The sequence below is a fragment of the Tetrahymena thermophila genome (assembly GCF_000189635.1).
Source record: "Tetrahymena thermophila SB210 genomic scaffold scf_8254373, whole genome shotgun sequence".
NCBI lineage: Eukaryota > Ciliophora > Oligohymenophorea > Hymenostomatida > Tetrahymenidae > Tetrahymena > Tetrahymena thermophila.
The window spans coordinates 769,387-794,946 of NW_002476157.1; the positions used below are offsets into that span (position 1 = coordinate 769,387).

The window sequence follows — 25,560 nt, forward strand, 5'->3', positions numbered from 1 at the left end:
TAGTATTTCCTTAAGTCCTTCTTCTGCTAGCTTGTTCAATAACGATAGCTATCTCTAAATGTTAAAATTTTATAGAACTAGGTTCACTTTATTTTTATTTGGAAAATTAGTAAACACAATTCGCTAAATAACTTAATAATGGAGTACTTTAAATCTTCTAGTATGACATACAGCATGAACAATCTGTTATTAATTCTATATATAGGTCATTTCTTTAAATAATTAATCAAAAAATGAAAACAAATGAGTATTTTATGATGCCAATCCTAAATATAGAAGATACATACTACAATATTGGAAATTAATATCTTTTAAATTTATACCAAAATAACATGACTTAGATTTCAAGTTGGTAAATTTAATTTAAATCAAATTTGAAATTGAATATACTTTATTATTTTTTTAAACATGTTTTATTCATAAGATTTAAAAATGATTTTATTAAATAATTTTTAAAAAAATAAAGAAAGAACATAATTCTTCATAAGTAGAAGTTTTTTTTATTAATTTAAATATATAAAAATTTTTAATAGAATATCAACTAAATTTTATAATTTTTCTTATTTTTTGTTTGTTAAAAACATCTAAAGTCCCATATCTCATTTTTTAAAATAAATTTAAATTAATAATTATCTTAATAAAATACAAGGTATTAATAAAACTCATAAATTCTAAGCAATTTAGATCAGGTCTCTTAGGATTAGATAAAATATTCTAGTTTCATTGATTTTATTTGGAAATCAAGCCTTTCATCTAAAAATACTCAATCTCACTCATAAAAAAATTTAAAATTATTTGTCAAATCATATTTCATGGTATTTAATTATGATGGTATGTTTTTTGGCTCAAAGGCAAATATGACTTACTAAAATATTTAAGACTATTGTTTTAGCAGTAAATTTGATTCTAGATGCCAAGAGTATTTTATAGTAGCTAGTTAAAATAATAAAAATACTACCTCAATTTATCCACCTACTCAATTTATGTATGATGCATTTAATTAGCCATTCATTGCGACAGGAATATGCAAGAAATTTAGTAACTTAAATCAATTTAGCAAAATTTTAGTCTCAAAATCTTCTAATAATTCTTATCAAGATGATATGTATTCAATAATTTGTAATGCTATTTATTTAGAAAATTAAAAAGAAATATTGTAAACTTAAAATGATACTAGTGAAGTAAGAATAATTTTCGAACCAAAAACTGAAAGAGTTTTGTTTTAGAGCGATAAGGTAATTCAATAAAATTCTATTTTGTCTTTGGAAGAATCATTTTTAAATAGGATTGACTCACAAGAGCAATTAGATTATTTTAAATAGTAAATATCTTAATTCTAATCTTAGATGCAAAGCTTTTGCTCCACAACTAAAAGTGATATTTATAAAGTAGCTTAAAGCCAAATAATTTCTAATTTTACTTTCTTTTCTAAAGGTTAATAATTTAATGTTGTGTAGTAATTCACTTACTTAATAGACAAAAATATTAACAATAACAATGAAATAACTTACTGCTATTAAAATAATTATTAGCTTCTCACCATAAGTTCGTTAGAGCCATTTAAGTAAAAAGTAGAAGATTTAAACGATTAGATCAAAATAATAAGTATATTATTTTTTACTACGATTCTTTTAATTGCAATGCTTGGTTTTGTTTTTTCTGTTATTTTCTCTTTTTCATTTTGTAAATAAATGAATATTTCAATCTAACATCTAACAAATATTATGAAAATACTTTCTATTGATGAAGATACAAAAGAATAAATTTTGCTTTAAGGAAGATAAATTTTAAATTAATTTGAACAAGAAGAAGAATGCATATTTAACTCAAGTGACATAAATCTTGTTTATGAGAGCTTTTAAAATTTATTTTAAGTGATAATTTTTGCAAACCAGTCTATCTACAACTAAGATGAGAGTCTCAGCATTATGCAGCTAAATTAAGCTATTTAATTCTTTAAAAAGTTTCAAAACTAGAGAGCTTTAGGAATATGTTACAACAATATTGCTAATATTCACTTCTCTAATGGAAGATATAATGAAGCCTATGATTATTACTGTTTATCAGTGGTCTGCTGTAGATACGAGCTAAATATGTACTAAGAAAATGAAACAACTACTATCAATAAGCTTGAAGAAACCCAATAAAAACTCAGTATTAACAGCTAAAAATCTAATGGTAAAAGCAAAACTAGCTCAATTAACAAATAAACTGAAAAATAAATTTAAAGAAAAACTGAATAAGTTGTTAGTTAGGAGCAATAAAGCTAAATTAGAGATAAAAATTAAAAAAATATATCAAACAGAGTAAGAAAACAAAAATTTTATGATATTAGTAAGAATTTATTATAAGATGATTTTGATAAATATGATATACTATTTACAAGAAAATTAAATGGATTTAAATGTGCTTTATTTTTTATGGTCTATAACAGAAATTAATCAGATTTTGATGCACTTGAAGTACTCTTAGCAGAGGTAGAAGAATTAAACGAATTGTATTATAATTAATTATCAAAGAGCAATAAAAATTAAATATTCATTAATTTTTTTTACACGTTCATACACGGATTGAAGCAAGACTTACAAAGTTATGAAGTGTTTATTAAAGAAAACGATGAAATTTACCTTTAGTGCATCTTGGAAGCTTAACAATAAAAAAATTAAGTTATGAATATAAATGATAATAATTTAAATAATTTATAAGTAATGACTATCAGCCAACCATAGGATACTTATTAGTAAAACTAAAGTAAAGCTCAATAACAAAACATCAAAAATCTGTAGATTTAATAGTAGGAATATATTTATTAACAACAAGATATAACCATTTCAGAATCAACAGACTAAAATTTTTTCTCTTTGAATAGATCAAATACAACTTTTACTTTGAATAAGTATTAAAAAAGAAACTCAAAAGTTGATTAAATATCAAATGGAACTTTGAAAGATAAGCTTAATAATAAATTTTCATAAATTTTTGGTATGAAAACAATATTATCAAACAAAAAATCGCCAAATTAAAAAGGTAGAAGCAGCTTAGTAAATTACCTAAAATAGCCTTTGAATGATACAAAATTCTCAAACTAAAATTAATTAAAACCAGAAAATGAATATGCTCCAAATACAAAATTAAATTAAACTTAATTAAATTTTATTTAAAGCAGCTTATCCAAGTCAAATATACAAAAATAATTAAATGCAGTAAAAGAGAGTAAAAATATTCCTTTTCTATTATTGAATGTAGATTAGATGTTTTAATACTTTTACTTCAATTAACTTGGAACTTATAATCTATTAATTAAATAATTCAAGTCAGCTGCTGAAAATTTCACAAGAATGTTTGAAGAATGCAAAAGAATCATCCCCTACTAAAAGAACATTTGCATAAAGAAAATGATTTAAATTTTTATTTCATTTAATTTAACACATCCACTTTTAGATTAAATGTATATCTAATAAATAAGTGATTTATCATATAAAATAACTGTAGTTTACTTTGATCAAACAAATAAAGCAAAAAATCTAACTAATTCATCAAAAAATATCTTAAATAAATTTTACCAATCTAATCTTGATTATTAGTACTAAGTTATAGATTAGATTTAAGGTTAAGATGCTAGGTCTTAGATATTTGATTTTTGCTAGAAAATAATAGACTAATTACTGAAGTACAATGACGATCATTTTGGATTTATCTTAACTTCAATAGAAGATATGTGCATCTCTTAAAATATAGCTACAACTAAATTTGAGTTAATTAATAAAAATAAAAAAATGTTCAAGTAAGTATTGTTTGAATGTCTTTTAGCTGAATAAGTAAATAAAAGTGAAAGAAAAATTGAATCATAATTAATATAAGATTATATTCTTTTAGAAGTGGAAGAAGACTAAGATATTTCAATTTATAACAATACAAAAGAATAAGAAAAAAGTTTACCAAGTGATTTTTATTCAAATTTATATGGACTAAATGAAGTTAAAAAATTAAATGTTCCAGTTTCGCAAAAGTAAACATTTAAATAAGTAATATAAAAAAAGTTAAAAGTAGATTTGAATAAAAGTGATAAAAATAATTAAAACATAAGAAAAATGTTTTATTTCAGTATTAGAAAAGCAATTTAAGAATTAGTAAGTAGCAATGGAGCAAAGGCATTACATTTTAAACTAAATTCAGCCTTTCATAATAAAAAAAATGAAAATAATCACATTTTTAAATAGCATAATTTGAATAATAAACTGGAATTTATAAAAGAATTCCTAAGAGCAAACGAAATGAAAAAAAAATTCTTCAAAAATGTAATAATTTTTGTAACAAGTGACTTGAATGCTTTTGATTAGGACGAAGATTAATTTAAAAGCATCATTAAATATTTAAGAATTTTTGATATAGAGCTTTGTATCTTATTTTAAAATGATCAATATTTAATAGAAGAAAAAACCTAATTCGAAAATATAATTTTTGAAAATAAATATGTAGTAAACTATTTTTTCAACTCCAGTAATCTTCATGATTATCTCAATACTTGCAGATGTAGTAAATACCATGACTCTATCCCTTAGTTTATAGAATACTTTTGAAGAACTATAATTTAAATAATATTTATTATAAACAATTTGAATTAACTTTTTATTATAAAATTAGCTTTTATAAATATTGAAAAATTGCAGCATATTAATTTTTTTATTCTCCCATATGTACATAACAATTTGCTTTAATTTTTAATCATTTATCTTATTTATTCATTTTCTTAATTTTTATCTATTTAAATGTAAAGGATAAAAAGAATGCGAACTTACTAGTATAGTAACAAATTTTGATGTATTTATTTTATTCTACTGGGTTTGCATTCCATTATCCTTTATATGCTATTGTTACAAGCCTTTCTAAATAAATTATAGAAATTGTAAAATTAAAAAAAAATTTAATTGAGATATTCATTAAGCTAAATTAAATCAAATTATTAATTAACTAAATTACTAATTTTAAATTTTAGTTTATAAATACCTTAATAATATGAACACTCACTTATTGTTGGTAGATTTTTTAAAATTTATTAAAAAAATATATTAGAAAAAATTAAAAATCTTAAATATATATCAACTTAACATATAACATATATGCTACAGTATTATTATAAATTTAAATTCTTGATACTAATAATATTATAATAAATTTTTTACAATTAAATATCACTTGTTTTAATGATTTTAGTTTAATTTTTTCATGTCTCAGATGATTAAATTTTCTATTTAAGCAAAATATAAGAATAACTTCCAAATTTAAATAATTAAAACAAACTAATTGAGAGACAGTTTTTTAAAAAATTTTTATATCCATCTCAATATCTCAGTATAATATTAATCATCAGAAAAATATAAATAATAATTTTAAGTATTAACAATTTATAGAAATCTACAAAATATAAATAGATAGTTTGATATAAAAATATTCCATAAATAAAAACTACTCAGCTTTTATATCTTGCTAAATATATATAAATTTATATTAAAAAACTAAATTTTAAAGTAGTAGATTCTATTTTATTTTTATAATTTATGTTTTATTAAAATAAATTAATTGCTAATATATCAAACTAGTGAAATTCATAATTTTTCAGTTTAAAGTAAGGGTTAAGAAAACAAAAATGACATATAAATTTTTATCAATTTTTAAAAAAATTGAATTTTAAATAGGATTATTGTTAATATTTCCTTAAGTCCTTCTTCTGTTAATTTGTTCAATAACAATTGCTGTCTCTGAATTTAAATATTTAGTAGAATTAGATTCACTATATTTTTATTTGGGAAATTAGTAAACAGAATTCATTAAATAACTTAATAATGGAGTATTTTAAATCTTCTAGTACGATTTACAGCATGAATAATGTGTTATAAATTCTATATATAGATCATTTCTTTATATAATTAATCAAAAAATGAAAAGAAATGAGTAGTTTATGATGCCTATCCTAAATATAGAAGATACCTACTACAATATTGGAAATTAATATCTTTTAAATTTATATCAAAATAACATGACTTAGATTTCAAGTTGGTAAATTTAATTTAAATCAAATTTGGCATTAAATATACTTTATTATTTTTTTAAATCTGTTTTATTGAAAAGATTTAAAAATGATTTTATTAAATAATTTATAAAAAAATAAAGTAAGAAGTCATAATTCTACAAAAGTAGAAGTTTATTTATTATTTAAAGAAATAAAAATTCTGACTTCAATAAATACACTTTTCTTTTTTATTTCTCAAATGCTTATTTCATAAAAAATAAATTAAGAAATGAAATTTTTTTTGAAATTATTAAAATTTTAAATGAAAAAAGAAAATAAGTGAGTTATACAATCATAAATTATATTTTTAGTTTTTTAATGAAATTATAAATGACATTTTACAATAAATTTGTATTAATATATTATTTCATTATATTTTATCAACCTAATTTTTTAAATTTTTCTTATTTTTTGTTTATTAAAAACTTCTAAAATTATTTTTTTTAAATAAATGCTTTATTACCCTAATTTATAGATCATTATATAAAATATTTTAAATTAATAATTATCTAAACAAAATACAAGGTATTAATAAAATACATAGATTCTAAGCAATTTAGATCAGGTCTCTTAGGATTAGATAAAATATTCTAGCTTCGTTGATTTTATTTGGAAATCAAGCCTTTAATCTCAAAATACTCAATCTCACTCCTAACAAAATTTAAAATTATTTGTCAAATCATATTTCATGGTATTTAATTATGATGGTATGTTTTTTGGCTCAAAGGCAAATATGACTTACTAAAATATTTAAGACTATTGTTTTAGCAGTAAATTTTATTCTAGATGCCAAGAGTATTTTATAGTAGCTAGTTAAAATAATAAAAATACTACCTCAATTTATCCACCTACTCAATTTATGTATGACGCATTCAATTAGCCATTTATTGCGACAGGAATATGCAAGAAATTTAATAACTTAAATCAATTTAGCAAAATTTAAGTCTCAAATTTTTCAAATGATTCTTATCAATAAAATATGTATAGAATCATTTGTAATGCTATTTATTTAGAAAATTAAAAAGAAATATTCTAAATTGAAAATGATACTAGTGAAGTAAGAATAATTTTCGAACCAAAAACTGAAAGAGTTTTGTTTTAGAATGATTAAGTAATTCAATAAAATTCTATTTTGACTTTGGAAGAGTCATTTTTAAATAGGATTGACTCACAAGAGCAATTAGATTATTTTAAATAGTAAATATCTCAATTCTAATCTTAGATGCAAAGCTTTTGCTCCACAACTAAAAGTGATATTTATAAAGTAGCTTAAAGCCAAATAATTTCTAATTTTACTTTCTTTTCTAATGGTTAATAATTTAATGTTTAGCAATAATTCACTTACTTAATAGACAAAAATATTAATAATAACAATGAAATAACTTACTGCTATTAAAATAATTATTAGCTTCTCACCATAAGCTCGTTAAAACCATTTGAGTAAAAAGTAGAAGAATTAAATGATTAGATTAAAATAATAAGAATATTATTTTTTATTTTGATGCTTTTAATTGCAATATTTGGTTTTGCTTTTTCTGTTATTTTCTCTTTTTCATTTTGTAAATAAATGAATATTTCAATCTAACATCTAACAAATATTATGAAAATACTTTCTATTGATGAAGATACAAAATAATAAATTTTACTTTAAGGAAGATAAATTTTAAATTAATTTGAACAAGAAGAAGAATGCATATTTAACTCAAGTGACATAAATTTGGTCTATGAGAGCTTTTAAAATTTATTTTAAGTGATAATTTTTGCAAACCAGTCTATCTACAACTAAGATGAGAGTCTCAGCATTATGCAACTAAATTAAGCTATTTAATTCTTTAAAAAGTTTCAAAACTAGAGAGCTTTAGGAATATGTTACAACAATATTGCTAATATCCACTTCTCTAATGGAAGATATAATGAAGCCTATGATTATTACTGTTTATCAGTGGTCTGCTGTAGATACGAGCTAAATATGTACTAAGAAAATGAAACAACTACTACCAATAAGCTTGAAGAAATCCCCTAAAAACTCAGTATTCACAGCTAAAAATCTCATAGTAAAAGCAAAAGTAGTTCTATTAACAAATAAACTGAAAAATAAATTTAAAGAAAAACTGAATAAGTTATTAGTTAGGAGCAATCAAGCTAAATTAGAGATAAAAACTAAACAAAAATATCAAACAGAGTAAGAAAACAAAAATTTTATGATATAAGTAAGAATTTATCATAAGATGATTTTGATAAATATGATATACTTTTTACAAGAAAATTTAATGGATTTAAATGTGCTTTATTTTTGATGGTTTATAACAGAAAGTTATCAGATTTTGATGCACTTCAAGTACTTTTAGAAGAGATAGAAGAATTAAATGAATTGTATTACAATTAATTATCAACAAACAATAAAAATTAAATGATTATTAATTTTTATCACACTTTCATACACGGACTTAAACAAGAATAATAAAATCTTGAAGTATTTATCAAAGAAAATGATGAAATTTACCTTTAGTGTGTCTTACAAGCTTAAGAAGAAAAAATTTAAGCTACAAAGCTAAATCAAAATTTAAATAATTTATAAGTAATGGTATTCAGTCAGCCGTATAACTCTCATTAATAAAACTAAAGCAAAGTTTAAGAACAACTTATCTCAAATTTATAGATTTAATAGTAGGAATATCTTTATTAACAATAAGATATAGTAATATAAGAATCAACAGAATAAAATTTATACTCTCTTAATAGATCAAATACAACTTTTACTTTGAATTAATATTAAAAAAGACACTCAAAGGTTGATTAAATATCAAATAGCACATTGCGAGATAAGCTTAATAGTAAGTTTTCATAAATTTTTGGTAAGAAAATAATCAAATAAAACGAAAGATCACCAAATTAAAAAGGTAGAAACAGCTTAGTAAATTATTTAAAATAGCCTTTGAATGATACAAAATTCTCAAACTAAAATTTATTAAAATCAGAAAATGAATACACTCCAAATACAAAAACAAAGTATTCTTAATAAAATTTTATTTAAAGCAGGTTATCTCAATCAAATAGCATAAAATAAAATGATACAATTAATGAGAGTAAAAATATTCCTTTTCTATTTTTGAACGTAGATTTGATGATATAATACTTTTACTTCAATTAACTTGGAACTTATAATCTATTTCTTAAATAATTCAAGTCAGCAGCTGAAATTTTCACTAGAGTATTTGAAGAATGTAAAAGAATTATACCTTACTAAAAGAATATTTGCATAAAGAGAATCATTTAAGTCTTTACTGCATTTAATTTAACACACCCTCTTTTAGATTAAATGTATATTTAATAAATTAGTGATTTTTCATATAAAATAACTGTAGTTTACTTTGACCAAACAACTAAAGAAAAAAATCTAAATAGTTCACCAAAAAATATCTAAAATAACTTTTCACATTCAAATCTTGATTATAAGTACAAAGTTATAGATTAAATATATGGTTATGATGCTAGGTCTTAGATATTTGATTTTTGCTAGAAAATAATATACGAATTACTTAAGTACAAAGATGATCATTTTGGATTTATCTTAACTTCAATAGACACTATGAGCATCTCTTAAAATATAGCTACAACTAACTTTGAGTTAATTAATAAGAATAAAGAGATGTTCAAGTAAGTATTGTTTGATTGTCTTTTAGCTGAATAAGTAAATAATATTGAAAGAAATATTTAACCATATTTAATATAAGACTATATTCTTTTAGATAATGAAGAAGACTCCTAAGAAATTACAATTTAAAAAAATACAAAAGAATAAGAAAAAAGTTAACTAAGTGATTTTTGTTCTCATTTATATGGACTTAAAGAAGTTTAAAAATTAAATATTCCAATCTCACAAAAGCAAGCATTTAAATAAGTAATATAAAAAGAGTTAAAAGTTGATTTGAATAAAAGTGATTAAAAAAACTAAAGCATAAGAAAAATGTTTTATTTCAGTATTAGAAAAGCAATTTAAGAATTAGTAAGTAGCAATGGAGCAAAGGCATTACATTTTAAACTAAATTAAGCACTTCATAATAAAAAAAACGAAAATAATCACATTTTTAAAAAGCATAATTTGAACAATAAACTGGAATTTATTTAAGAAGCCCTACGAGCAAATGAAATGAAAAAAAAGGACTTCAAAAGTGTTATAGTTTTTATAACAAATGACTTTAATGCTATTGATTAGGACGAAGATTAATTTAAAAGCATCATTAAATATTTAAGAATTTTTGATATAGAGCTTTGTATTTTATTTTAGAGTGATGAATATTTAATTGAAGAAAAAACCTAATTTGAAAATATAATTTATGAAAATAAATATGTAGTAAACTATTTTTTCAACTTCAGTAGCCTTCAAGATTATCTTAATACTTGCAGATGTAGTAAATACCATGATACTATACCTTAATTTATTGAATACTTTTGAAAAAGTATAGTTTACATATGCAGTAGGTCTTAATTATACACATTTCAACCTAGTAAAAAAAGGAATGTCTAAATTTAGATTTGAGTTTATGAATTTTAAGAACATGTTTTAATAGATCTTTATTGGGGTTACAATTTGAGCTACACAAAATAAAAATTTAAGCAGAGTTAGGTAATGAAATTATTATTGCTAATTGCAGAATTTTTTTTTTTTGTAAGAGCGAGATAAATTAATATAATATTAAATAAATTTATATAATAGTATTTTATATGTTTTTATGTTATTTGTATTAAGTTTATAATAGTTTAAATAAAGTGAATATGACTGGAGAGATGAAATATATATTTTTTTCTTTTTTGACTGGGATCAAATTCACTTTTTACTATATATGTTTCTAGAAAATTAATTAAGTAAATTTTAATATTTTGATTTGATTTCAACTAAAATTAAAAATGTAATATTATAAATCAAAAAACTATTATAAAAAATAAATCAGGTAATTTAAAATTATAAATTTTATTTTTACTTTTATGCTAGTTTTATTTTCTTAAATTATATCTAGTATTCTTATTCTTATATTAACTTATTGTAAACACTTTTTATAATTAATATTTAAGCCTTGAAATTAAAAAAGCACAAATTGATTTTATGAGGAAGTTAACATAATCAAAACTTGTTTATTAAAAAATATAATAAATAGAATTTTAAACATTTTATTCTTATTTATTTATTAGTTTAGTTTTTTTAAGTTAATAATCAAAAATCAAAAAAAAATAAATAAAGAGATAAATAAATAGAAAATAAGTTAAGTAATCACTAACTAATTGATTATAAAATCAATATATTAAAATGAAAGCATATTTAATATTTTTTATAGTATTATTTAAATAAATTTAAACATTTATCTAAGCACAGAGCTCAGTAGATTTCGTATATAGCTCTATTCCTTATAAAGAATATGACTTAAAGAGTATAAATGGAACATCTAGTGATATTAAAGTTGCATCTTCAGCTAGTATAGCAGTTATTGCTATTGGCTAAGGAGGATTGATGGTTATAGATAGTTCTTTTAAAAGTTATTATATTTAACCTTCAGATTAAAGTTTTGTGTAAACCGTTTAGATTACAAATGATGCTAACTTTATATTTATAGGAATGAAAGAAAAGATAGGTATTTTAAGGGTTGACTAAAAAGATTTTAGTGTTCATATGATTAACCAAATTGATGATCCATCTATAACAATTGTAGATATTTAATTAAGCTTAAATGAAGAAATTATGTTTATAATTGGCTATTTGGGAATATTATAATGGTATGATGTAAGAAATATGACTAATATTATTTAACTTGGATAGTTGAACTATCCTTTAATGGTTTTTTATAATGGACATATCTCTCCAAATGATAATCTTTTTTACATAGCCGCTGATTAAGATGGATTACTTGCTTTCAAGATTGATAAATATTTAGAAAATGATAATCTACATGTAAATCTTACAAGAATATTAAGAAAGCCAGCTATTTCTAGCATGGTAAATTTTGTTATCTAAAGTAACAACTAGTATGTTATTGCTATAGATATGTGGGAAGGAATTTTTCTACTTTAAAATTTGAATTAATTGATGCTAGTAGGAGATAATGTTGAAGATCAAAATGAAAGTAAATCAAATAACATTAATTTTAAATCTATTATGACTAAAAAACATTTGACAAATTCATAAATTACTTTTTTTTTCTCTTTAAATTTAACAAGTAAATAATTTTAGGTGTAAATCTTAGTTTATTTTACATTATTCATTTTATTTAACTAAGCAATAAGTAAGTAGAAGTAAATTATAAATCAATTATTAATTAATTAATTATTCATTCATCCCCTAATTAGTAAAAGTAAAAATTGATCAATTGAGAAAAAATAAAAATTATATTAAATCACTTAGTTTAATATTTGAATCAAATAGTTGATTAAATACAAAAACAATTTAAAAACAAAATATCTTTCTTATAATTTATTTTAAGATTTTGTTAATTTTTTATTTTAGATTTATTAAATTTTTTTATTTTAATTTAAAAATAAATATATTTAGGTATTGTTAATATGATCATGCTAAACATAACAACCACTTCTGAATTTCTTTCTTCTATAGCTATAAGTTCTGATGATAAATTTCTCTATATTGGTGCAAGGTCTTTGGGTATACTAATATATAATATATAAGATGTCCTTAATCCTTAGTTTTTTTAGTAAATTCAATTAAATGGGTAATCTTTTTCAATAGGCTTATCTCCTAGATTAAACAATAATAACAACAATAAATTTGATAACTAATACATTTTTTATTCCAATTCCTTATCTGTGTATGTTTTTCGAAAATAACAGCCTTAGCTTTTTAACTAAATACCAAACTTATTTAATGTTTAATAATCTTAGATGTTTACATAAAGTACTTCTAATTATAAATGGAGATGCACAATATCTTAAAATAATAATTATTTTTTAGGTGGTTTTGACAAAGATGGCCTCTGTGTATTTAAAATTTAAGTTAATTCCTACACTGAATAAAATCCTTCCAAAATGTAATTATAATATTAATTTGATTCGGTACTTCAATAAATAGTTAGTACAAACAAACTTATGTAATTTAGCTCTCCTGATTAAATTCCTTGGGGATTCTATGTTGAAAATATATATTTTTCAAAAAATGACTAATATATTTATTTTACTTCTACATAATATGATTTAAATATAATTGCATACAGATTTAAAGTTATTGTTTCCGATAATGGTGAATATTCCTTTTAATTTGATAAAGCCTTAGTATATGATTAAGTTTATTATAGTGAGTAAATGGACTTAAGTGAAGACGAATAACATGCTGTAATGTCTTACTAAGTTGGAATAGCTCTCGTTGATTTTGTGAAATTCGAAGTTATATCTATGTACAGTAATTCAGATGTAATAGGTAATTTTTGTGGTGCTGTTCTATCTCATGATAAAAAACATGCATTGGCAGTTGCTAGAAATGTTGGATTATTTATTTACGATACTTCAGATATGAAAAATCCTAAATTGGTTAATCAATGGAGGACAAGTGGTGGCGAAACCTTAATGAGATCAAAAACAGATCAAATTATATATTTAATTGACGGATTTAATGGATTAGTGCTATTAGACTCTACTTAATTACCTCAGATAGTTGTTATTGGAAGCTTTATCACAAATGGCTGGGCAAAATATATTTCCTTTACTTTAGATGAGAAATACGGAATAATATCTACTACAGATTCAGGAACTTTAACTTTGATAGATTTAACAGACAAATAAAATTTAAGAATTATAATGAAATCCACCATCTAATAGTAAACCTCTACAACAACCTGTGTTGGTAACTACAAATTAAAGCTTATTTCATTATTAAAAATTTTTTTTTTTTCATATTGATTGATTTATTTATTTTAGATTAAACAGGTTTATCTTTTTTATTCTCGACTAATAAATACGGAGTGAGACTGTATAACTTGCAAAATTAAGTGCTTATTCATGTTGAAAGAGAAGTTTTAAATGGAGCTGATACTTCTCTTCAAATGAAAAGTAACGAAAATTTTCTAATAGGTTAGTCCTACATAATTAGGTTTACTTCTCTCTATAAAAAGTAAAACTAAATAATTTCATAAATATATTACTACAATAATTTGTAGCTGAAAAGTTTACCTAATTGGATTGATATCGATTAAAATTAGAGTGATCCTAATTTATAAATTGTGCTAAATCTAGTGATTCCGAAAGAATCTTTGGATTTTGAAAACGACTTTTAAAGCTATTTAATTTTGGTTACTTAAACATGTCTTTAGCTAGATGAAAAATCTTTTATATTTAACAACGAAGATATTACCACAACTCAAAATGAAAGCGCTTTAATCTTTTAATTTCTTCAGCATAATGGTTACACAGATAGGTAAAATTGTGCAACTAACTTATTTGACTCTACTTAATAGCAATACCTAAATATTTAAACAGCTTTTGCTGGAATCAGCATAGATCCTGTAAGGTTTGATATGATTTAATAATATGTAACAGAAACTTTTAAGAGATCAATTATTTTGAATTAATTTATATTTAATGTTGAAAGCTCTTTGTATTTTAACATAACTAACTCCTCATAAATGATTTTTTCAAACGTTAAAGATGTTACTGTAAGTCTAACTCTATCAAATAATTCTCCTTTTATTTTCGTTCAAAAAATATATCCCAGCTTAATTATTTATTTTAATGAGTAATTAACTCAAATGAAAATATAAGGGTAATTGGATTACATAAATTAAGTTTTTTATAATAAAATTTTATATTTTGACTAAAGGATAGCAGGGAAAAATGGAACTTATAATGAATCATAGTAAATTTCAGTTTAAATTATTGATAATGTTAATTATGATTTAAACTTAAACTTTAATATATCTTAATAAGTCTCATTCTTAAAGCTTAAATCTGATATAATCTAGCAAAAATCGATTTAGGATTAAGTTAATAAGTAATATCATTTAGCTGAACTCTAAATTGATGATCAATTCATGATCGAATTTGATTAGAACACATTTTAGGATACAGACTCCATTACTTTAACATACCAAATACTATAAAAAATAAATGGAGAATATTCTCCACTTTCTTCAGATTCTTTTATTAAATTTGATAGTTTAAACCTTCGTATACAAGGAACCCCTCCTTCTAGCTATTTATTTCAAACTGTTTATCTTAGATTTCAAGTTACAAACGGATATACAATCAATTTTTAAGATTTTTACTTAAGAATATACCTGATGTCCTTCACCTACATTTTTAACTTATTAATTCAAATTTTAGGTCCATTGGCTTTTGCTGTTGGATTTTATAAATAAAGATCTATTTTCATGAATATTTATTTTAAAAATAAAACTTTATACTCAACAGAAACTGCTTATGTCAATCAAATTTATAGAAAAAAAATAGCTATTTTAGACTAAGATTATAGTATTGCGAGCTTATTTTTCTAAAAGTTTCTGAAAAAGATTGGTCAATCTTTATAAAAAGTAACAGTCGTTCAAAAATAATTGTAATCCTAGGTTTTTAATAGAACTAAAACTCCAAATTTATAAGTGAATTAATCTATGAATTTCTCATTTGAGAATCGTAATAGCAGCTTTAATACAAAACAGTAAGAAAATCCAGTTATCAAAGTCTAAAAAACATAAATGTTTTTAGCAAATGAATCATAACAAGCTTGCTTTGATAAGCTTTTACTTGATAAAAAACAGCATGATAAGATTAATTTAAGTTAAAATAATTAAGACAAAGAATAATAAAACTTATAAAAAAGTTAAGCATTAAAAAAAAATAAATCAAAAAAATAAAAAAATTCCCATCATTTTTCATAAAAATTTAGCTTGAAATAAAAATAAATTAAGCAATAATTAGAAATGTCGAACGATAATACTTCATAAGTTAAATTTAAATAAACAGAAACAATTAAGGATCAAAATGAATAAATAAACTCAAACTAAAATCAAAATACTTCAGAAGTAGAATAAGAAAATGATTTAGTAAATTAAATATTTTAAAATAGTAAATCAAAATATAAAGAATCATAGCAACTTTCAAGCAAACAAATTAGGAAATAAAAACTTCCTAATCAAATATTTGATATATAAAATGATAATAGTTCTTAGTATTCTCACTAGCTTAACTTTAAAAAAACAGATACAATTAATGATCAAAATGAATAAATAAACAATATTATTTAAAATTTTTGCTTATAAAATGTCAATAATAGTCTGTACGGTTTTGTTTAATTTTTAGTTAAAGGCACTTAAGACTCACTTAACTTGGAGAAATTATTTAATATTATGATCTAATAAAACTTGACTATTTAATTAAATATGTAAAATTACCAAATATAAAATTATGCCAAAGATTTGTAAAATGAAAATAGCAGGTTTTATTACTGCTTAAAAGCAATAGTTGTGAGATTTTTATTAGAAAATGAAAAAAAAACTCTTAATGCCTATCAACAGCTGAAAAAAAACTCTATAAAAGCAGGAGAGTACTTAGCAAACGATTGGTATAAGGATTATGTTGAAGTTACAGCTACAAATGAGTTAGACTAATTTGGAGTACCATTAGCATTTTCGAAAACAACTTTAAAAAATCATGAAATAGTTAAGTAACTAAAATTGTTACAGATGATACCAAATATTTAAAATACTAGTCTAAATCAGTTCTATTCTATTTAAAAATATGGTATAAATCCATTCTTACTTAAAGAAGGTATTATTTATTTTTTATATTTAATTCTTAGATTATAAATTTTTTAAAAATTCAATTAATAATTTAAAGTCCTCTTTGCTGATGCTCTGGGCTTAGATCTAGTCAACTCCAAAAATATAGTTAAATGCTATGGTGAATCTCTTCATTTAAAAAAGAATGAATTAATGTCAGTAGAAGCTTTCGAAAAGATAGAAGAAGGTTGCTGCTTGTTTTTAAGAAAGTTTTTTAATCTTTAATATAAAAGTCTGCCCATTTCTAAATATGTCTCTTTACCAAGCTGGTTATCCTACGATTACAAAAACGGTGTCATAATTTTGGAAGGAATACCCACCAAGTTAGATATTAATCATTATATCATAAGAGTTTACGATAATATTCGCTTTGTTTGCTTCTAGTATCATTTGATAATCAAAGATAATTCTTATGATGTAGATCAGGTTTAAGGTAATACCAACTCAGTAGATGAATTTCAAAACTAAATTAAAAAGTTTTCATAAAGTTTTGAAATAATGAATGCCTCTCAATCTCCTCTACTGTAAACAAAATAGGTAATATAGGCAAATTAATCTTCTTTTCTGAAAGAAATTTAATCCTAAAAAATAGAAAACTTAGTAAATATAGCATTTGATTAATCTATCAAAATAAATTATTCCAACCCTAGCTCAATTAATATTGATTAAAAAAATGATGAAATTGATGAAAAAGCTGACTATATAAACAGATCAGTAGGTGAATTAGATAATAAAGTTTCCTCTTTACCACACTTTAAGTATGGTCCTTAGCTGAAAATTCCTTCTTTTTAAAATACACAAAATCCAATAAATAAAAATTAATTTGAAGACACTAAATAATTGAGTAGCAATTAAATTTGATGAAATCTGAAAAATTATTTTTAAAAATAAATTCCATAAAATATATTTTTTATTATCCAAAAACAAATAAAAATAAGTTTATTTTTATATTTTAAATCGTTTTTAAAATAAATTTAAAATAAACGATTTATACTTTTTTAATATTTTTAATTAATTTTTTAATAAATACTTAATTTTTTTAAAAAATTAAAATAAATTTTAATTTTGAATATATTTATTGTGCTTTTGAAAAATATTTTATATTTTAATATTTATTGTAAAATCTAATTGAAAAAGCTGCTTCAATTTTATATATGTTCTATTTATCATTTTAAATAATTATTAAATAAATAATGACACATTTCATTTGTAAAATCTTTAAATTTAATAAAAGCAGAAAGAAATAAGTAACACAAGCTTTTTGATATTAGAAAATAAATGTGTAAATACTAATAAAATTTTTTTATCTAATTCAGCTAATTTTTATGGGTGATATATTTATTCTTTTTTACTCAAGATTAAATGATAAATAAATATTTTTTATATTTAATGGATCTTTTATCATAAAATTTCTCATAGAAGAGACTTTTTTACTATTCCCATCTCTTAGTAAATGTTTATTTTATTAAACAATCAACCAAAAGTGATATTTCTAAAAGAGAAATAATACGGCTTTTTAACATAGCTTTTACTAGCCATTCTATATATAGTTAATTCCTAACATCTTAAAGCTAACTAAAGCTACTAAATTCTTTTAACAATCTTAAAACTACAGAAATTAGAATCCTCTTTGATAATACAGCTAATATGAATTTGTTAAATTGAAAATAAAATAAAGATTACGAATTTAATTATCCTTGAAATAGTGAGTGTACTATAAACAAGAGTAATATATATATTAAGAAACATACAAATATTCCTAGCTGATTTTTGAAAACCCAAATACATTAAATATTAGTAGTTAAAATATCATAAAAAAAACAAAATTTGCTTCTTTAGTTAAGCTAAAAATAAATGTATAGAAATACTGTGCAAATTATAAGTTCAGATCAAATGAATTTAAATTAAAAACAAAAAAAATACAATTTTAAAAAAATATAAATATAAATAAAATATGACAATTCATTTTTAAATAATTTTGATAAATATTATATCCCTATTTAAAATATTTTGATTGCTATTAATATCAAATACAAAGAAAGAAATGATTTATATTATAAATTATTATATTCTCTAAATAAATAAAAATAAATTCTAATTTGAAATTTTTATCAATTTTTATTCACTGATTAAATCTAAAACTATGATATTTAAACTTTAATAAAAGAATTACCTTTTATGTGTTGCTTATGCTTAAAAACTAATAAGTTAAGCTTAGAAGGTAAAAGATTCTAATTTATATGGTTTTTAAAAAATAATTGTAATCAGTCAACCTAATAACTCTTATTAGTATAAACAAAGCAAGTTTTAGAAAAAATAAACATCTCAAATATTAGAATAAATAGTTTAGACATTTTTTTTCTAAAAAGATCAAATTATTATTTAAGATTCTTTTTATTAATATATGATATATGAATAAAGAAAATAAAACTTGATTATAATAAAAATCATTAAGTCTCTAAAAATTGATTAAATTTTGACTATACAATCCTAGATAGATAATAATCTTAATATAAATTCTTCAAAAATTTTTAATTAGATAGATATTAAGTAAAAGAAAATATCCAAATGGTAATATGCCAATTAAAAATCTAGTGGTTCATGTGACTAGATATTTAATTGGCTTAACTTAAAAAATAATAAATTAATTATAAAAAAATTTATATAAGATTTAAAACTAATACATACATACTCTAAATCCTCATTAATTAAAGCTAGATAAAAAAATTTTTTTTCAAGAAAATTTGGCCATATTTAAAAATTCTCTTAAAATGGCCTTAATATAAGTTGGCCTTAATTAATGAGAATGCACGGTATCTAATTTAAAATTAAAAAATAATTTAAATTAATACCCACATAAGTTAAAATTAGTTGTCATAAATTTATTAAAATTATTTTTTTAAGTAAGCTTGATATTATTTATTCATATCTCTTTTAAAGATTAATTCTTTTAGTTACTTAGAAAAGATTAGTATTTTTAGACTTTAAAATTTTAATTAAAAAATGAATAATTTTAGTAAAAAACTTAACTTGTGTTTAATATATTAACATACTATTTTTTTTGATAGATAAGATAAATTCATCAGAAAAGGCAATAAGAAAATCTTATGATCAAATTTTAAAAATTACCTATCAGAAATAATTAAATTAAAAGGACAAATTTAATTTTTTAATCCATATATACGTATTATTAAGAGCTCAAAAAAACATCAAAATCAATATTCACATCCAAAACTAAAAAGTAGACAAATATTCAAAACTAAGTTCAACCCTATTTCAAAAAAAAATTAAGTAAATTTATCTTTTCGTCTTTTTGTTAATTTATTTGATTAAAAACAAAAATTTTTTTCTTTTCTTTCTTAATTCAAATTAAAAATGCAGCTTTGAAAATGATTTTAATCTTATTTTATTTATTTATTTATGAAATTTATTTATAAATATTTTCGGTGGTTTTTTTCTGTAATCTAGCAAGTGGAATTACAGTTGCCTATGTAGTATTAAAATCAGAATTCCTAAAGATAAGGTAGCTGATAATTTAATTAATTTTTTTTGAGTGAAATTAAAATAAGCTATGACCAGGAAAACACTAATCTGTGAATAGGAGATATTTAACTTTCAATCAGATTAATTTACCTTAATTTATTTTTTGCTTGATGTTTACTTACTACTTTATATGTATCTCTATAAGAATGGTAAATCCATAATAATTAAATTAATTAAAACAAAAAAAAGCAAAATAAATCCAAGAAATGAAATCTATTTACATTACCTTAGCACTTATCTCCTTATTGGCATTTACTCAAGCTGCTGATCTCCCCTGTCCACTTCCTAGTTGTGATGGTGATGCTAATCCTTAATAATGTCAAGCTGCTTAGTCACAACTTGCAATTTGTTTTGAAACTAAGTGTGCTAACTTATCAGCTTAAGATCCCTAAGCTCTTTTAACTTGCATTACTACTTGCTAACCAACATACTAACCTTTAAAGTAGAAATATTAAGATTTTTTTAAATGCTTATCAACTAATTAGTAAATTTAAACCCTTTCAAAATGCGTTCAAGCAAATATGCTAGGATGTTAAAATGATTAATAAACTTGCGCAACTGCACTTTAAGCTTAATCCTAATGCGTTCAATCTAAATGTGCTAGTAGTATCAAAGGATTTGATGATTTGGATGGTATTTAAAAATGCATTTTTTCAACCTGCAAAAGCGACTCTTCATTAGTTAATAATGCTGAAAAATAAATTTATGAATGTGCGACTGGAAAAAAAGTTTCAGTTTCTGCTAAAATTTTAATTTCATCAGTCTTCACCTTGATTGGATATTTAATCCTCTTTTGATTAAATTATTATTAAATCAATAAATAAATCTAAAAAATAAATATGTAAATTTGTGTTTTATAGAAACAAACTTTAAATTTAAATTTTTTTTAGAAATAAATTTTCACTAACTATTTTCATTTCTCATAAAATCACTAAGATATTACATATATAATGTTATATATTCTAAATTCAGAACATTCAAATATTACTTTAGATGATAAATACCTCATTTTCTATACTAAAACAAAATATAAACAAGAACACTATTGCCTATTTCTGTTTCTTTGATTTATTAATATTAGTTTATTTGATTACTATTTTTTTTTTAATTTTCAAAAATATGTGAGGTCCTCCCATGATAAACCTCATCATATATTTTTGAGACTAAAAATTTGTGTTGGGATTATATTGATTTTTATTTAATTTTTGATAAAAAAATTTTAAAAAAATATTTAGATATTTCAAATTAATTTCTTTAAAATATAATTTCTAAAATTTAAAAAACATAATTCATTAATATTTAAAAATATTTTTTTTAATTTAAATAATTTTAGATAAATTGAAATAATCTTACCTATCACCTTGCATCATTCGTCTTGAAAATGAAGTTTATTTGAAGTAAACAATATGCTGCAAACTACTTCTCCATCATTAATTTATTCTTTATAATTTTTAAAATAGAAATCTTTTAAATCTAGGGAATGTACGATGAGAATGGTAAGGCAAATATTCTCATATTTTTTTATTTGTTTATTTCATTAATTTAAAGAAAATTTAAAAATTTCAAATTTATTTTTGATTATTTAAATATTTTTCGAATAATTCAAAAATAAAATATTAATGATAAATGATGAGTTACTCATTTGAAAAGACTGATTAATTAAATATATAAAATGCAACTGCATACGCTGTACCTATAATTTACATAGATACAATACATATTTTTTATTTTTACTAAAATATAGTAAATTTTTATTTTCAAAATAATTAATATCAAATTATTACTGAAAAAATAGTAATAAACCTTTAACAAAAATAATAATTCAATCAATCATAGTCTAATCTATAATAATAAACATTGATGTCTATGAAAAGTAATCTTTTAAAATACATTTTAGCTATTTAATTGTAAGTCTTCAAATCAGTTTAGTCTCTATATAATTATTTATAATTTCAAAGATTATAATTATTAATTACAAAAATATTACCCAATAAGCATATCAAATGAAATTAAATTTTTTATTTAAGAAAAAGTCCTAATAAATTAAGTTAATTCATATTTTTAGAAAATAGGTGCTCTTATTTTATATAAAATATATTAAATTTGCTTATTTTTAATTGATAAAGTTAATTATTTACTATAAATTTATACTTATCTTGAATAATTACTAAAGTTGCACTGTACTTTTGGCTAAACTCAATAAACTCTCAAAACTTTAATTGTTTGCCCTTTGTAAAAAAAATAATTAAAGAATATCTTTTTATAGCTTCATAATTTTACTTCAGTATTAGATTCATTATTTGTAATTATTTACACCCAGATATCTGCTTGCTTAAATTATACATATCATTTGAGTTTATAAAACAAGAACTTTATTTATATTAAAAAATATCTTAAAAACAAAAAGTTTATTCTTTTAAATATCAACTGATATAAAAGTTAAATTTTATTAATTAAAAAATTTAAAGCTTTTAAAGTATATTTTACGTTAAGTTTAAATAGATATTTTTTAGGTTTTATTTATTTAAAAGCCCTAAATCAAGTACTTATCCTTCATGCAACACATTATGTCTATTTATAAATTAACTTTATTATTTAAAAAAATCAAAAATTTTATAATACTATAAAGATAACTTTAATTCTTCCAAATAACTACATTCAATTATTGCTTATCCTATTTCATTTGCTCCATACTTTGTTATACAATTTTCTCTTTGAATATTATTTATAATTAATCTAAATTTTAATTTTACAATTAAAATTATACTTTAAAAATAATTGTAAAATCCTAAGTTAGGGGCAACTTTTAATAGCCAAACTAATTTTTTGTGCACCTTCATATTTGAGGAAATTTTAACTATTTATTTAATTTTATCAATTTCATATTAAATATTTGCAATAATACTTAAAATCTAAACTCAGAACATTTAAGTTTTATCCACTTTATTAAATACCTTTAGATATGTCAATAATCCCTAAATCTTCTACTTCATTTTATCTTTTAGTTTACAAAAAATTATTTGCTATTTAATTAATTAATAGATAAAAATAAGAAATCATTTGGATAAATTGGAGATTGCTATTTAAAATAAGTCATAGTTTTATTGATTTATTTTTCTAAAAAAATATATAAGAAAATTGTAAATAAGATATCCTAAAATTGAAAAAATTATGAAATTTTATAATAAAAATAATCGAAAACAATAATGTTCAAAAAATATTTTTTATCAAAAATTGGTTTTTATTTAATTAAGCCTTAATTTTTTTTCTCATTTTTCTTAAATTTTGCTTTAATGAAAATTATTATTTGTTATCTGGATTTTAAATAAATTAAAAAATTTCAATTTAATTTAACCACCTAAAATTTAGCTTGAGAAGAGATAATCTATTCAAATTAATTATGGATTAACCTAATTTACATAGCAGCTTGTTTTTTATTAGACACCTCCTATTTAAAAAAAATAATTTTAATAAAAATCTTTGATAATGCATGCATTCACTCTAAATCTAATTCTAGATGTTCAAGATCATCACATTTCTTTAAATTAGAAACTAAAAATTCGCTTTCTTCACCATCTCTGATTGCTAAAATACTTTGATATTGAAAGGATAGTTTTTAAATAAGAAAAAAAATAACAAAATAATTTGTAAAAAAATTTACTTGAATTTTATTCTCAAGTATTTCAAATGGATATTTTTAGCAATTACTTCACCAATCAGTACAACAATTTATTGGCCAATCATGCTATTACTAATTTATAATAATTTTTATTTTTAGTTCAAGATATTATTTACCTTAAATGTATATCTAGCTTTTAAAGTAAATCATAAGTTTTAATAGCTTGCTTAATACTAAATAATCCTTCAGACCATATATAGCATTCTCTAATTTTAATATTTAAGCATCAAATTATAATAATTTTTATATAATTACGGTAACAAAAGAGATAGTTCTTTTATATTTTTTAATTTTTTTAAAATTCTTCCAACCTAAACAACATCCTTTCTTGAACATTATCTATTTGTATATGTTTTTATTAATTTTATAATATGAATTTCATTTTTTAAAATATATACTTTTTGTGAATCTCAAGTATTTCTATTGAATCAATATTAATATTAGAAAGCTTTTTTTTATAAGAAAGATAATTCAATTTCTTTATTTTAATTATACAATCATATTTACATTTATATTATCAATATCTGATATTTTTAATTCCATTTTATTTTACTATTAATTCTTTGAAAATTAATTCTTAATATTTGTGAATTAAATTTGGTTTTTAAAGAAATTCCTTTGATTTTGTAACACAATAAAATTATAAATTGATGAGATTTATTTATTTATAAACTAGAATTTAATTGATTATTTTAAAAATATTTGCTCAATTTCATTTTTTATAAATTTTAATAATTATTTTATATTCGTAATTATAATAAAAAGACTATTAAATTTTTATTTGAAACTAAATGAAAGACATAATCTCTATTTCAATTTTATAAGTATTCAACTACTATCAAAAATTTGCATCAATTTTTATCATCATAATTAACAAAAACAAATTAATTAAGATTAAAAGTAAATCATAGTTTAAAAAATTGATTAAATGCAAAACTTCAGTTGTCTTCTGTTATGATTTAGTAAAAAACAAAAAAATTTTCTAAAATTTTAATTTTTGAAAATTCTCCAATATTCATAAACCCAATTCGCAACTAGCCATGAATAAATATGGTATATAATTATTTTAAACTACACCTACTTCAAATAATTTAAAACGAAGCAAAAATTTCAGGTGTCGTTTAAATTAATTAAAAAGCAATTTAGTTTAATGATATTAATATTTAGTGTATCTACGAGGGAATAGACGAAAGTGTTGTTTAAATATATGTTGACCAGAATTTCAAAATAAAAAATTTGTTAAGCTAGATAATATATTCACTCTAAATAAAAGATCAAAGTGTACTTAACATTTTTTTGTTTTATAATAATTATTGAAATGTTAGTAATAAAAATAAAATAAAGTATTTTTGGAGAGCAAAACATCTCTTTTTTGATTTTTTAAAGAAAATTTGATGATATTATACTTTTATTTCTATAACCTTGAACTTAAAATATCTTAGTAAATCAATTAAAATTTGCTACTAAAACTTTCACAAGATTGCATCAAATAAAGAAATATG

General features: G+C 21.0%; 5 protein-coding genes across 5 annotated transcripts; 4 read left to right on the forward strand and 1 right to left on the reverse strand. All coding sequences in view use genetic code 6, as the record gives it.

The window, feature by feature from the left end:
* Positions 1–812: 812 nt before the first annotated feature.
* TTHERM_00242390 (transmembrane protein, putative) lies at positions 813–4,580 on the forward strand (the record flags this gene model as incomplete). The annotated part of the gene is made up of 1 exon (XM_001024962.2): positions 813–4,580. The coding sequence occupies one exon, from the start codon at positions 813–815 to the stop codon at positions 4,578–4,580; it is 3,768 nt and encodes a 1,255-aa protein (XP_001024962.2).
* A 3,277-nt stretch (positions 4,581–7,857) lies between these two features.
* TTHERM_000242399 (hypothetical protein) lies at positions 7,858–10,526 on the forward strand (the record flags this gene model as incomplete). The annotated part of the gene is made up of 2 exons (XM_012800239.1): positions 7,858–8,136; positions 8,202–10,526. 2 exons carry the CDS (start codon positions 7,858–7,860, stop codon positions 10,524–10,526), a joined length of 2,604 nt encoding a protein of 867 aa, XP_012655693.1.
* Positions 10,527–11,375: 849 nt separating this feature from the next.
* Positions 11,376–17,697, forward strand: TTHERM_00242400 (two component regulator propeller family protein; the record flags this gene model as incomplete). Its single annotated transcript, XM_001024963.3, has 5 exons — positions 11,376–12,186; positions 12,612–13,910; positions 13,985–14,825; positions 14,883–16,825; positions 16,895–17,697. The coding sequence occupies 5 exons, from the start codon at positions 11,376–11,378 to the stop codon at positions 17,695–17,697; spliced, it is 5,697 nt and encodes a 1,898-aa protein (XP_001024963.2).
* Positions 17,698–20,561: 2,864 nt separating this feature from the next.
* TTHERM_00242410 (hypothetical protein) lies at positions 20,562–21,176 on the forward strand (the record flags this gene model as incomplete). Its single annotated transcript, XM_001024964.2, has 1 exon — positions 20,562–21,176. The coding sequence occupies exon 1, from the start codon at positions 20,586–20,588 to the stop codon at positions 21,174–21,176; it is 591 nt and encodes a 196-aa protein (XP_001024964.2). The 5' UTR covers positions 20,562–20,585.
* A 1,029-nt stretch (positions 21,177–22,205) lies between these two features.
* Positions 22,206–24,601, reverse strand: TTHERM_00242420 (hypothetical protein; the record flags this gene model as incomplete). Its single annotated transcript, XM_001024965.2, has 15 exons — positions 22,206–22,311; positions 22,367–22,456; positions 22,518–22,607; positions 22,660–22,749; positions 22,867–22,950; positions 23,002–23,091; positions 23,147–23,236; positions 23,285–23,377; positions 23,738–23,827; positions 23,880–23,972; positions 24,041–24,130; positions 24,175–24,264; positions 24,314–24,397; positions 24,457–24,506; positions 24,566–24,601. 15 exons carry the CDS (start codon positions 24,599–24,601, stop codon positions 22,206–22,208), a joined length of 1,266 nt encoding a protein of 421 aa, XP_001024965.2.
* Positions 24,602–25,560: the final 959 nt, after the last annotated feature.